The sequence below is a fragment of the Amphibalanus amphitrite genome, unplaced genomic scaffold (genome assembly GCF_019059575.1).
Source record: "Amphibalanus amphitrite isolate SeventyFive unplaced genomic scaffold, NRLGWU_Aamphi_draft 000161F_arrow, whole genome shotgun sequence".
In the NCBI taxonomy this organism is placed as follows: domain Eukaryota; kingdom Metazoa; phylum Arthropoda; class Thecostraca; order Balanomorpha; family Balanidae; genus Amphibalanus; species Amphibalanus amphitrite.
This window is the reverse complement of record NW_024881656.1, coordinates 322403-338050: the sequence shown is the minus strand read 5'-3', so window position 1 is coordinate 338050 and position 15648 is coordinate 322403. Positions and strand designations below refer to the sequence as shown.

Genomic DNA, 15648 nt, shown 5'->3' with positions numbered 1-15648 from the left:
CAGACATGGATATAAACCTATCGGAGCTGGATGCCGCGCTGAACGGTATGAATATGGCGGTGGCGTGGGGATTCAAGCGTGTGATCCTCCGCACAGACTCTGTCACTGTTCAGCGCTGGCTGACCGAAGCTCTGACAGGCCGTGCCCGACTGAGAACGAAGGCACAGTCGGAAATGCTGGTTCGGCGGCGGGTGGCCGTTTTCAAGCAGCTCTCCAGCGAGTACGACCTCGTCGTGACAGTGGAGCTCGTGCCGTCGGCTGCCAACCGTGCAGACGAACTCACGAGAGTACCAAAAGTGGATCAGAACCGGAAGCGAGCAGGCGACAGGTGTGGTATCGGCCGTCAGGACAGCTCGACCGGAGGACATAATGGCGGTGCATGAAAGTGTGGGACACCAGGGAGTGCGGCGGACGTGGTGGTATGCGCGCCGAGAGCTGGGAAAGAGCGTGACGAAGTCGGCCGTTCGTCAGATCGTTAGATCGTGCCAGGTGTGTGCGTCGATCGACCCAGCCCCGTCGCGCTGGAAGCATGGTGCCCTGGCGGTCGAGCGCAACTGGGAGCGGCTGGCAATGGACGTAACCCATTTCCGCGGAAAACACTAACTCACCGTGGGCGTGATTGACTGTGGGCCGTCGCGATACGCCATGTGGCGTGAGATCCGCCGCTCTGACGGGAGCGAGATCGTCAGACAACTCGAGGCTCTGTTTTTGGAGCGAGGAGCACCGGCCGAGATTCTAATGGATAATGCGACCGAATTCAAGGGTCGCGAGCTGAAGGCGTTCGCGGTACGGTGGGACGTCGAGCTGAGGTATCGCGCGGCCTATGAACCTGGTGGGAATGGCATCATCGAGCGCCACCACCGCACCATCAAAGTGATGGCCGCCCGTCAGGGATGCACCGTACCAGAAGCCGTGCACCGATATAATGTCACGCCCAAGGACGGGCGTGATATTACCACGGCCCCGATACATGGTGCCTACCGTCAGGCTGGCAGAGACTTTTGCGTGCAGTCACAGGGAAACACAGCTGCTCCCTCTCAGACGGCCCGCCAGCCTGGTGTGTATCAGCCCGGTGATGCGGTGTGGGTCCGAAAACGGGGCGATCGGTGCACCGCCGTGTCAAAGGAGGGCACTGTCACCAAATTCGTATCCGCTCAGACGATTGAAGTGGATGGAGTCCCATGGCACGTGCTGAACATTCGTCATCGTCTTGCCAACAACGGTGACGACGCGATGGCTGCTTCGACGGATGATGAGCATGCAGGAAGAGGAGATCGCCTGTCCGGTTCCGACCGCCCATGTGCCTGGACAGCTGGCCATTGAGGCGCCGGCGGCGGTGGAGCCGTCAGAGCTGACCCCAGCTGTCGCGCCGACCGAGCAGACCGAGCCGATCCCTCGAGCAGCAGCTGAGACGGATGGCGGTGCCGGAACAGAGGAGCGGATCCATACAGTGAATGTTGTAAAAACAGAAACTGAGGGATTGTCAAACGACCGTGTGAACGAAGGTAGAGCGCCAGCGGAAAGTGTTGATAATATCGATAGTTATAGTGACGTGCTAAGAAGGGGTTTGCGCTGCAGGCGTGCGCCGCAACTCTTCGGCGCTCCCATCCCCCATTAGTTAAATTGTAGTTAGATGTGTTCCTTAGGAACAGGGGGGAATGTGTCTCTCTGTTTGTTCACATAGTTTGTATTCTAGCCTTGTCGCGTAGGGTCGGCGTCGGGTCATAAGTGGTCATAATGATAAGAGAGTTCGTGCACACACTTCGGCAATGGTTTTCAGCAGTCATGGGACGTATTTATCAATGCAGATCGCTTATTGTGATGTTGGCAACCAACCACTAAATACCTGGAGGGCCGCACCTATTTCAACTTTGTATCGTTATAAATTTTGTAGCGTAAATATTACGTCCAATACAGGCCCAAATCATTGACCATAACCATTCACCACACGACTTGTCATCCTACGGCTTACCATGACTTATGGCTTCCGTCTTACCTTAGGTTAAGGCAGCATTACCTACAGTACATGTAATATGTGTTGTATCCAGTTATTCTTGGTTTGATTTAGGCTTCAGAGTGTCGAGGATGAACTGCTTCTCCACGTTATTTATGAACATTTGCTAGAAAAATAGGCAGTACCTTAGAGCAAAACTCACAAGCGAGGAACGGTATTGCCGGCCTGTTTCTCCGTTCTTCGTGTCCCCGTATCGCCCCTGCCCCGTTCAGGAGCGCCTGGCAGCGCCACCTGCACCTGACCAGTCCGGCAGCGTTTGGGGGGGTGGGACTAAATGCTTACTTCGAAATCTAAGCTACGTTGCGGCATTGGCGGTTATGTGCGGCGTGTATGCCGCATGATTAGTAAGCGGCGACCACTAAATTAAAGACTCAAACGCTCCGACCGGTTCTCAATGAATAACACTGCATACCAAAAATGCCAACCGCTCTCGTCATAAGATATTCAGCTTTAAATAACTAGGTTATCTACATCATCATTTTGAACCAAATTAATACTTTCAACTTAACTCACTCATTCCTTCCTTTGTTGTCTCCAAACAGTCGTTCGATTGTCTGGAAATCGTATGCTAAATCCCGTACCTGTATGCGACTGGTGCATATAAAGGCCGATAAAAGAATTTGAATAGGCTCTGGCATGCGATTTCCTGGCTACCCAAAAAAGTCTGTTTCAGTCTTGCTATCAAAACATGACCTCGCCCGCACAGGGGGGGGGGGGGTTGATGCAACCCCCCTAAGGTTTTTCGCGAATAACTCGCTTAAAAAGCGGCTGATCGCGAAGAAACTTTCAGTACCCTCGCATTGATCAATTTAACACCCATCCTGAAAATTTCATGACCCTGACCCAAATGACCTTTGACCTGTGACCTACTTTTCGAGACCATGTTTGGCCGGAACCGCGATTCAGCGTATGTCGGCTCGCATTAGCAGCGCGTTTGCAGTCTTTTCGTGGTTTCAAGCGTTCAAACATGTGATATGATGTTGCCCCCATGCATTAGGGTGGGTGTCAAGGTCACCTGAAGGTCAGGTCAGGTCATTGACCTTTGGTGACCTCGGTTCACTTTTTCGAGTTTGACATGTTTCTAGGTCAGTTTTTTCGAGCTGAATTCGAATTAAGCAACCACATGAACGTTTACAAAGTAGTTTTGGTGCCTTCGTAACATGTTACGAGGCTGTCAGAGGCGGTTGACACCTACTACAAATACCTGGCAGGACCTCTACTGGTTGACCTGACCTGACCTAACCCGACCTGGCCTAAATGAATGAAGACATCATCTGTGATCAAAACTAGCATGATATTCGTGATCAGCACCCCGAAAAACCCCATAGCAGCCACACTACGACGTTCTAACAGGTCCCAATTTTCCCGCCTTTTGGGTCATTGACCTGACCTGGAAGGTCAACCGATAACCTAGGACCTTAAAATTGGGTATCATCGGCTTTCTCTCGTCACGGGCAACACGCTCGTTTTTTCCGCGAAGCTCTAGCTTGATCAGGAGCGAAACGGCAAGGGGTTATACCTTAGGTATACGTTCGCGGCTGAGTATTAATTTGGTTCAAAACAATGATGTAGATAAGTTAGTTATTTAAATCTAAATATCCTATGACGAGAGCGATGGACATTTTTGGTATGCAGTGCTATCCATTGAAAACAGGTCGAAGCTATTGAATTTTTAATTTAGTGGTCGCCGCTTACTAATCATGCGGCATACACGCCGCACATAACCGCCAATGCCGCAACGCAGCTTAGGCCCCGCGTTCGATGTCTCCCGCACTGTAAACCAAATCTACAAGTTGGCTCCTTGTTACAAGTTTGGTTCCAATTCGCATAGGCGTCACCTTGTCGATTCACCAACCCCAGGCTTGTTGGCCAACAAACTAACAGTTTGTCTACAAGTTTGGTTCCAATTCGCATAGGCGTCACCTTGTCGATACCTTGTCAATTCACCAACCCCAGGCTTGTTGGCCAACAAACTAACAGTTTGTCTACAAGTTTGGTTCCAATTCGCATAGGCGTCACCTTGTTGAGTACTAGTCTGGGCCTTGTGGACCTACCAACTTCTGGAGAGGCATATTCGTTTCCTTGTCGGTTCACCAACCCCTGGTTTGTTGATGAACTAGCCTTTGACTGGGCATTGCTAGCTTACAAATTGTCAACAAGTAAGTGTACTAACGCTCTGTTCGAACTTGTCAACAATCGCTTTGTTTGCGTTGATAACCTTAAGAACTTACGATTCGCGTTCGTTTTCAATTGCCACGATACTGATTCAGGAAATATTTTCTATACGGACAGGTTAGGTATTTTTTGGCTGGAAGTGGTGCACAAAACCATGACTGGCATCAGTTATTGCTCAAAGGCTTGCAGTGCTGACAAGAAACTGATGGGTTATATAATCAATGAATGCATACACCACATCCATTCGGAAGTTTCTGGAATCATTAGTATTTATTACGGTCACGTAATTAATACTATTGACTGGAGACAATGCCGAGTGCATATTTCCGAATGGATGTGGTAAATGCATGAGGTAGGTATACCCAGTAGGTATACCTATCGTGCACCGTCAGCATATAAGTCTTTGAAGCAAGAACTGCTGCGTATGTGGAAGAACATGGTTTTGTGCACCGCATCAAGCCAAAAGTATAACATGCCCGTATGACGAATATTTCCTGAACATTGACCATAACAATCATGGCAGTTGCACCATCACGCAGATAATTCGAATAAATCATGATCGCCAACCAGATTAGCTTTTACAGCCCATATATGTCCATCAGTTAAGTTAAAAATACAAAGAGTTGAATTAAAGGCAAATAAATGTATTTATATATAAAAAACACCGACCGCAAAACACCTGCTCACACAGGTCTGGCCCACTTACATTGCGCGCGCAGGGGAAGGGAGGCGTCTCGAACGCGGGTATGAGGCACGATTAGTGCGTCCCGCAGGCCAGAGGGGGCCTCACTCACAGCACGAACACCACAGTTCACAGATTTCACTTTTTACTGCACAAATGCTGGAACAGCCCTCGTCGCTGCTCCAGGCTGCACGGCGGCCGCGCGACAACTGCTGGTTCGAAACCCCGCTAACGGCGGGCGGCGACCGCTGATTGGTCCGCCAAGTCTGACGTCATAGGCGCATCTGACCATGTGTATGCTGACCAGCTGACCAGTACAAGTTAGGCGCCGGTTAAATAACCATGCGGCAACAAGTTTCCAAAACTGGTTAAGAAACAAACGTTGAAACAAATGTAGAGTTGGTCTGGATACTGAGAAGTTGGTGTGCATAGTAACTATTGACTCGTAGTTGTCACCTGACAAGCAATGCACCAGACAACGGCTTGTTTAAAAAGTATCAGTTGGTAAACATACCAAAAGATGATTGGTTATATTACACAAGACTTGTCAATTTGGTTTACAGTGCGGACGGCAAAGATTCTACACCGTCCGGCCAATCACGTTCCATAACCGCAGCCGAGCCCCCACTGACCTTGGACGGGATTGGCCGGACGACGTAGAATCTTCGTCGTCCGAGAGACATCGAACGCGGGGTAGATTTCGAAGTAAGCATTTAGCCTCACCCCGTTTGGGGTCGCCGCGCACCGCCGACAATCAGCTGACGCGGCCGGCAGCGCGTCTCAAGGTCACTGGAGGTCAGCCGGGCCGCGGCCCGCCGGGGTGGCCGTGACGTCACAGCCAGCGAGCGCCGAGTGCCGAAACACCCACTGTAGTTAATCACCTCCTAAGTCCTAACCATTAATGTATAAATAACTTCCACCGCTGCTCACCATCTGTGTCTAGTAGGGTAATCCGAGACCCCAGCTCCGTGGCCAGGTGACTGATGGTATCGGCAGCCACCCCTTGGAGAGATACCGACAGACCACTCCCGTACCATCCCGGCCACCTCGGCTTCGTCACCTCCGGCCCTGTCGGACAGAGCTGTGTCAGCTGACTGCAGTCGGACGGAGCTGCTGCCGGGTCGGGAGGCGGCTGACACTGTGGTGTCAAACCCTGACACAGACGACATTGACAACGTAAGGTTCGAGCCTCACTGTTGGACAGTAATTGAACACTGTGCACAATGCATGCAGTACGCTTATATAGTCGACTACAGAATGATGTTCCACTCCTCAGAAGCTATCAGTTGACCGGAGCGCTTAGTTGTGCCGTTTATCACGCAATTAAACGTGTCGATTGTGAGCATTGGGACAAAGCTATAATTTGTGAACTCAGCCCGTGTGATGCGGCACAGCCTACCACCCCAGGCAAATAATTGCCTGTGAAAAGTGGAACATCATTCTGTAGTCGACTATTCATGCGTCAGTTAATTAACCCTCGCCCTGGCAGGGGGCGGGGGTCGATGCGACCCCCCCCCTAAGGTTTTTCGAAGATAGCGTAAAAACGGCGGCGCGCAGTGCCGCCAAATTTGGCACAGCCTATGGGGCAACCTTTTTACATAAGACCTGAAAATTTCAGGTCCTAGTGACCTTGGGTCAGGTCACCAGGTCAGAAAAACCGGTACAAGGTCATGGTCAAATTTCAATTTTCTTTTTGCACCTGTCCAACTCACAGTTTTGAACTGATTTCCTTCAAACTTTCAGGATGTGCTAACTTCACCGAGTTGTATAACATATAGTTCGTTTTTTTAGGTCACTGACCTGAGGTCAGTTAGAGGTCATTACGTCGTAATGTTAAGCCTATGGGAAAATATTAAATTCGGAAAATACTGGAGATATCCGCTTCGTTCTATCACTTTTGTGATTTGAAACCACAGTACTTAACAGCAGGTCACTTGGTGCTTCTTTGTTTGGTGTACTTATCCATGGGTCAGGTCAAATGAGGTCAACTGAGGTCAAATGACGTTTTTGCCGATAACTTGGCACATAATGACGCTAGAGCTTAAACAATGGCATCATTGTGTTCCTGGTGATCAGCCGAATCGAATGATATGCGATATGATGCAATTTGGTTAACTTGAACTTAATTTATTAATTCAAGTTTACTTAACCTTCCAGGCGGTGGGGGGGGCAATTTTTTGCCCCCCCCCTTTACTTTTTTCGATATATCTCGAGAACCGCTGCGCCGATCGTCACCAAACTTTCAGTACCCTCCCGGGAGCAGCTAGCGCACATGGTGACCAAAAATTTTTCCAAAGGCTATGATAGGTTGGCCGCTAATGACGTAAGAGTGACGTCATTTTTGCCATTTTCGACCCAAAAAAAGGTTTCGCGGGAAGAGCTGTCAGGCCTACAGCTTTAGAGACACAGAAAAATGTTTTAGACATAAAAGGTGTGGAATCAAAAGGGCTACAAAACTGCTATTTCGGTTTTTCGAATTTTTTGGATTTTGACCCCCAAAAATCAAAAAATAGAGTTTTTGAATATAATAGCCAAAAAATCCAAAAAGTTTTTTGAATTTCGAAAAAACCGGAATCTATATGATAGTCCCTACCGCCTTCTATCTACATACCAAATTTGAGATCGATACCTCGTTTTTTGGCCAAGTTATAGCGAAAAAACTGTTCAAAATTGATGACGTCAAATTTTCAAACTCAATTTTTAGCAATTCTAGACCTTGTAGCGCAAAACAAAGACCACCATTAGACTCCCCGTGACGAGCTGCATCGAATCGATACCCATTTTGTGCAAAAATATCAACTTTGAAATTTGACCTTTTTTGACCTGACCTTGACCTGACCTCCACCAGAAAGTGACCTAAACCGTACCTGATGCTCTTATAACCAACACCATTGAGTTGGAAATGAAAAACTGGCCATAAAACATGCATCACATAACCTTAGTAAAGTTGGGCTCATGTGGTGACCCTTGGTGACCTTTGGTGACCTGACCTGTGACCTGACCTGGTATGACCAGTGACCTCTAATAGCAACATATGTACTAGACAACTGACGCCTTATCGCTGATTTTCGACAAAATGCGTTTTACTCGGTGTTATAGCGCTTTCCCTAGAAGCCCTGTGAACGGTGAAACATTTTATCTTTGACCTGACCTGTGACGTCATCGGTGACCCCGAGGTCAATGAAATTTGGTTTCCCTCGACAAATTTGACAGGGCTATCGAACGCCGTTTGAATTTTTCGGATCCGTCCAGTAGTTTCGGAGATACGGGGGGGGCAAAAAAGTGCCCCCCCACCGCGTGGAAGGTGGCAGGTAGGCCCACCGCCTGCCGGGTTAAAATTTAAGAACAACTTTCAGTACACTTAAGCAAGCTAAAAAGTATATCATTCGACGCGCCTGGACGTGCTGAGTTAACTGGTGCATTTTTTGCTCTATCTTAATTAGATCAAAAGTTATAAGCGAAAAACTTTTGACCTGTTTTTAGCGAAATTTTTACATTTATATCCCCCAAAACCCCCCTAAATATTGACCTAGAGCAACCAAATTTGCACAGGGGCGAGAACTCCACGGGGCCCACCTACCCACCAAATTTGGTGTTTCTAGGTGCCATAGGAGCCAATCGCGAGGGGGGGGGTCGCATCGACCCCCCCTGCCAGGCCGTGTTATGAAAAATGCCCTGCCAAGGCGAGGGTTAACCCTCGCCCCGTTGGGGGGGGGCATTTTGGCCCCCCCCTGTGGTTTTTCCTGAATAGCAAGAAAACGGCGGCGCGCAGCGCCGCCAAATTTTCCGTACCTTCCCGGGCATCAATTTGACACCTTCTCACCAAATTTCAAGTCTTAGGTCACCTTAGGTCAGGAGTTATTGAGGTCAAACTGAGGTCATGTTCGAGCAAAAATGAGCAAAAAACATGCAATCTTGAAACGTTCACCAAATCTACAGTTACCAAGCAATTTCAAAGTTCTTTATATGGTCTAGTAGACAAAAAGCGGCGCTACAAAACTGCTATCTCGGATTTTCAAACTTTTTGGTTTTTGACCAAAAAAATTCAAAAAATTTTTTTTTAGAAAAAACTTTGAAAAAAACCAAAAATTTTCCGAATTTCGAAAAAACCGGAATATATGTGATAGTCCCAGTGCTCTTCTATATACATACCAAATTTCAGATCGATATCTCGTTTTTTAGCCAAGTTATTGCGAAAAAACTGTTCAAAAATGATGACGTCAAATTTTTGAACTCAATTTTTAGCAATTCTAGACCACGTACGGCAAAACAAAGACCACCATTGAACTCCCCGTGACGAGCTGCATCGATTCGATACCCATTTTATGCAAAAATATTAACTTTGAAATTTGACCTAATTTGACCTGACCTTGACCTGACCTTGACCTGACCTTGACCAAAACGTGATCTAAGTTGGACCCAAAGGCTGCCTGACCCATATAATCGCATTTGTCATGTAAAATGGACCATAAAACATGTATCACACGACACTTTCATATTGTGACCCACCCATGACCTGACCTCTGTGACCTGACCTGGTATCAGTGACCTCAAATAGCAAAATATGTGTTTGAAGAACATTTTCCCATCGATAATTTTCAATGAAATGCATTTTACTCGATTTTACAACGCATTTCTTGAAGTGCCTGTAAACGGTGAAAATTGGACCTTTGACCTGACCTGTGACGTCATCGGTTTGACCTAGGTCAATAAAATTGGGTCACAAGGTAGTTCCCCGTTGGGGCTATCCAACGCCGTTTACCGCTTGTCGCTATGTTGCGTGGTTCTCGAGATCTTAGGGGGGGGCCAAAATGCCCCCCCCCCCAACCGGGCGCGTTGCTCGGCAGAGCCCAACGGGGCGCGGGTTAATACAGTTTAGTACATACAGGTCATACAGGTTCAGTACATACAGGTCATATTCGTTTGAAAGAGTATAAAGTGGGTATGTACAATACAGTGACTAATGTTTGTGTAGCCTGTAGGCATGGCATACATATGTCCGCTGAACGCTCATCACTCAAAGTGTACCATGTAAGTACCTACCACCATTCAGAAGTAATAGTACGCGTTTCCTCAACTATTTCTCACCGGCAACGTATAGCGACCTCAATGACGTCGGCAGCAGCCGCAGCCACCGCCCCGTTCCGAAGGACGGCACCCTGACGGTCAGCTCCTCCAAGCGAGGAAGACTCTGCAGAAGCGCCGTCAGCTGATCCTCGCCAAGGGCTGACGGAGCGTCGAACGTCGTCATGGTTACAAGGCCGAGCGCCTCCTCAAGCGTGTTGAATAGACTGGCGACCGGTGGCTGGGGCTCCGTCTGTACCGTGACGTCACTGTGTGCCGATGGCTGGGGCTCCGTCTGTACTATGACGTCACTGACTGTCGATGACTGGGGCTCCGTCTGTATCATGACGTCATTGGCCATTTTTCTAGCTCTACTGAAAAGAAAAAAAGTCTATAAATCCACTAAACAGGCATACCTAACAATTCCGCATTTATTGTCGGCTCATTCGATATTTCGATATACCTACCAACATTTCTATACCATCGTCGTCAGTAATGGTATGTCGTCAAATCTATTCGGCTGTATTAAATCGTTCAGATTTGATTTGATACGACTGTGAACGATTTGAAACGACCGATTAGATTTTGTGACACGATTGCTGATGAAGACATGTAAATAAGTGCGGGATATGATGCCCCGAACTGGCCAACTTTATGCAGGACGGCTGCCGAAAGCTGGAACAAGACGAACAAGACTAGACGGCTGACTTGCAAAAGATAGTAATAATTTAAGGCATGTTTCTTTAATTGGGCGGAAACTGCAATTACAAGTTACTGTTTTATTTCTTCATATCCGGCAGTTGCTGGGGTAGTTCGCCATCCACCGTTTGCTGGGGGGGGGGGGGCGTAAAACGCCCCCAGCCGATAACTCGAGAACCAATAAGCGAAGCGAAACGCAGGAGGCGGCAAACGAAAGAACGCGACGAGACGCTTCAGATGAGTACTTTAACCCTCGCATGTGTGCTGCGTTTGCCAGCTTCTAATGTGTAGGGGGGGGGGGGTCGGTTGGACCCCCCTTGCCGTTTTGCCCCTGATCGAGCTAGAGCTTCGCGGAAAAAACGGGCGTCTTGCCCGTCACGAGAGGAGGCCGATGGTACCCAATTTTAAGGTCCTAGGTCATTGGTTGACCTTCCAGGTCAGGTCAATGACCCAAGGTCGGGAAAATCGGGACCTGTTAGAAAGTCGTAAAGTGTGGCTGCTAAGGGGGTTTCAGGACGCTGATCACGAATATCGTGTTAGTTTTGATCACAGATGATGTCTTCAAGCATTTAGACCAGGTCGGGTCAGATCAGGTCAGGTCAACCAGTAGGCGTCGTGACGGGTATTCGTAGTACGTGTCCACCGCCTCTGACACCTTCGTAACATGTTACGAAGTCACCAAAAAACTACTTCGTAAATGTTGAAATGGTTGCTAAATTCGAATTCAGCTCCAAAAACTAGCCGAGAAACATGTAAAACTCGAAAAAGTGAACCGAGGTCACCAAAGGTCAATGACCTGACCTGACCTTCAGGCGACCTTGACACCCACCCTAATTCATGGAAGCAACATCAAATCACATGTTTGAACGTTTGAAACCACGAAAAGCTTGCAAACGCGCGGCTAATGCGAGCCGACATACGCGGAATCGCGCTTCCGACCAAACATGGTCTCGGAATAGAGGTCACAGGTCAAAGGTCATTTGGGTCAGGGTCATGAAATTTTTAGGGTAGGTGTAAAATTGACCAATGCGAGGGTACTGAAAGTTTCGTCGCGATCGGCCGCTTTTTACGCGAGTTATTCGCGAAAAAGCATGGGAGGGTCCATCCGATCCCCCCCCCCCCCCTACACATGCGAGGGTTAAAGTTGAATTTTGAGGTCACAGGTCGGGTCAAGGTCAGGTCAAACACCTGAAATCGGGCTTTCAGTAGCATTGACTTCAGGACTTCGCAATGGGCGCCTCTCGTCATAAACTCTGTCAAAACGGTGCACAATCCATCATATAAGGTCTACGAGAGTGTCAGCTCCATGTAGGGGTCAGTCAAGCATAGGTCAGGGTCAAGGTCAGGTCAACCGGGTAGGCGCATATCCCCGAAAATCAAAACTGATATTCGCAGCCTGTGACACATGTTTAACCCTCGCCGGCCGAGGGGGGGGGGGGGCGGGTGCCGCCCCCCCCATAGGTTTTTTTCGCGATAGCTCCGAACACGCTGACGATAGAGAGCTGAAACTTGGCATACCTGACCTTTGATCCAAGCCAGATCTTTTGACACCAACCGCATTTTTGGGTCAGGTCAGGTCACTGACCTATGACGTCATAAGTGAACCTCTGCACGGTCTTCAGATGTCGCAACTTCGCAACGCCCTCACTGCCAGAAGAGATGTCACAGGGAAATGAAACTTGCAGGATCTAGTATCCATTATGAGTCCCACAACTTGTATATATCGGATTTTTCCTAAAGGTCATATGAGGTCAGGTCATTTTCGTGACCTCACCATTATAAGTCAATGGGGAAAAATGAAAACTGCTATTCTGGCGCCGGGAACGATCTCCAACTATCTCAAGCACACAGAATCGTGATTGTATGCACTCCTTGCAAGGTTAGATGCGTCACTTTTGCAATGTTGACCTTGCGTGACGTCATTTATGACGTCATCAAGGTCAAATTAGTTTTTCGTCAATAACTCTTGATCAAATTGAGCTAGCGAGTCGGGAAAGGCACCAATGGACTCAGGAAGGCCTGCCGAATCGAATGATATGCGACATGACCTCTTTCGACCAACTTCGTGACCTGGGGGTGCTGACCTGACCTTGACCTGAGGTCAACACCCCAAGTTGACCTGACCCGGACAAAAAGTATATGATTCGACGCGCCTGAGCGAGGCGAACACGATGCTGCCAAAATCGGCGCTCTGCGGCCGTTTTTTGCGAAGTTATTCACCAAAAACTGAACCGTACCCTGGGGCACTTGACCTGACCTCAGAGGTCACCGGTTGACCTAGGACCTTAAAATCGGGTACCAATCTCTGCGTCTCGTAACGGCGCACACGCTCGTTTTTCCGCGACGCGCTAGCTCCACCAGGGGCGAAACGGCGAGGGGGGGTCGTACCCCCCCCCTCGGCCGGCGCGTATGTAGAAAACCAATAGGTCCGGCGAGGGTTAAGGGTAATTTGGGGCGTAGAACACGATGGTGACATTCATTTTGTCATATGTCTACGTGTTTGGCTCAAAAAGTTCAATTAAAGAAATGCATGTATCATGGTCGTGAAGAAGTCACGAAAAATTGCCAAGGTTCAGTTCAAGATTCTGGAAAATGGGGGACGATAATCAATAATCGAAGATAGCCTTTTGATTGTTTAATGTAGTGGCAGTCTAATGGCGTTTACGGCATGTGTGTATGTCTAAGTTGTGATTTTATATGATTTTTTGAACATATGCCGTTTTTGGTCGGAAACTCAGAAATCATGACGTCACTAAAACATCGATAGCTCAAGAATTTTCCGACCGATTTTTTTTTTAAACTTTGCTACAATAAACTTCAATTAATTCCCTACAGGTACCCGAAATTTGGCGCGACAGCGGCGCGCCGTTTTTATGCTATGGCCCGGCGAAAAAAGTGGGGGCGTTTAACCCGCGCGGGGCTGGGGTCTCCAGCCGAACGCGCGGGGCTGGGGGGGGGGGGTAAATTTTACCCCCCCTGTTATCTCCCGAACTAATGGTCCGATTTGGAAAAATCAAACGCCAATCGAAAGATCTCATCACGAACAACTAAAAACATGTACTTAATTTAAAGTTTGAGGTCAAGGTCAAGGTCAGGTCAAGGGTACAAATTGCAAGTTTCTACAGTATCGGCCTTGCACCGTAGTTGCCGAAGAATGGAGTCATCGACTGAGACTGATTGCCCAAAACGTGTTCTTAGGCTACCAAGACAATATTCGTTGCATACAATATCATTCAGAGGTCAAGATCAAGGTCAGGTCAGGTCAGGTCAGGTCACCAAAAAACAAAATATAGAAAAGGGCATGTGCGACACATGTTTTATGGGTCATTTTACTCATAGAATTCAATAGGCACACTCAATAAGTGATATGGACCACCTCTGGATGAATTTCAGGTCGAGGTCAGGTCAAGGTCAGGTCAAGTGAGGTCAAATTTTGAAGTTGGTTGTTAAGGCCTAAAAAGGTGTCTATCTGATGCAGTTTTTCACGGCGAATCGAATGGTGCTATTTTTGTTTCCGTACGAGGTCTAGAACTTCCAAACAAAATCATTTTTCAAAATTATTGTGTGTCGTGACGTCATTAAATCTTGAATAACTCCCACATTTTTGAATTGATTCTTCTAAAAATTGGTATATAGGTGCACATAGACCACTTCTCTGACATATTTTCCGGTTTTTCTGATACACTCAAAATTTTGGATTGTATAATCATTTTCCAAAAAAAGTCAGTTTTTTGAAAAAAATTTGGGCCAAAATCCAAAATTTTCAAAAAACCGAGATAGCCATTTGATAGACAAAGTAGAATTACGTATCACTTTTTTTGTTACGTCTTGATTCCTTTAGAAATGCAGATGTTAGCGGCGTTTAAACTTTTGCCGTTTTGGAGGCGAAAATGGCGAACATGACGTCACTAAAACGTCAATTTCTCAAAAATTTTCCGACGGATTTCGTTCAAATTTTCAGGGAACGTGTCAAATTGGTGTAAGAAAAGGTACTGAAAGTTTGGCGGCGCTGCGCGCCGCCGTTTTTGAGATATTGCAAAATTCGCGAGGGGGGGGTAAAATTTACTTCCCCCAGCCCCGCGCGGGTAAAGCCCCCCCAGCAACTCGCGGGATATCACGTTTACTGGTGTTTTATTTCTTACGCCTTCTACCTACAAAGAGAGTTTTATCTCACCATGACAGCTCTCCGAAATCTCTCAGCCCCAACAGCCACCCCTGCTGCCTCCCAGTCTCACCTCTGGGAACGGCCGGATGGCGCCGCTCGCCGGCGGACCTCCTGCCGCAGCTCCTCCACCACGGTCTGGCGAGTGGTCCGCTCTTCGATAACTGCTTGCTCCAGGCGGACCATCGCACCGTGAAGTGCGGCGTACTCCCCGTGGACTTTGGCCACCACTTTGCTCAGTGAGGCCACCTCATGGCGAAGGGCGGCCAGGTCTTCACGCACATCTGTCATCTCCATCTGTAATGCAGAATTACAGCTTTTTTACGTTTCTACTAATCATAAAAAGGTGACATAGTACGTAGTGTTACGTCGTACGCACTACGACATGTCGTGCAGCGTCGTGTCTTATCATGTCACAAAACGACGTGTCATTACGTATTAGGTACGACATGTTTTGTCATGCAACCCGCATTGTTGCATACCAGGCAGGCAAGCTTGGCAGGCACGCAAACTGGTAACCAATATAGAAACTTTCTATCGTTATTAGTTTTTCGCAAAAAAATGAGATAATAAAGAAACGTTATTACTACGTATGTTTACCCTTGGCCGGGCCTTTTTCATAACGCGGACGGTGAGGGTAGAGGGGCTGGTACGACCCCTGACGATTACCTTCTAATGCACTTAGAAACACCAGATGTATACTTATAGGATGGATAGGATGTATAGGATACAGCCAGTCACACAGCAGGACTGACACAGTCACACAGCAGGACCTCGGCTAAGGAATTTCGACTGGGGAGATGGGGACAAACCCGACTCCACAATGTCATATACCACCTAATATACACCGTA

General features: G+C 47.9%; 1 protein-coding gene across 1 annotated transcript in view; it reads right to left on the bottom strand.

Moving 5' to 3' along the window:
* Nucleotides 1-15648, bottom strand: part of LOC122383341 — an 82560-nt gene that overhangs the window by 40276 nt on the left and 26636 nt on the right. The window contains exons 3-5 of the mRNA XM_043369649.1: nt 14870-15093; nt 9960-10306; nt 5802-5939 (exon numbers count right to left, since the gene is read on the bottom strand). Of these exons, the coding sequence (XP_043225584.1) occupies nt 5802-5939; nt 9960-10306; nt 14870-15093 (709 nt within the window). The remainder of the gene's footprint in view (nt 1-5801; nt 5940-9959; nt 10307-14869; nt 15094-15648) is intronic.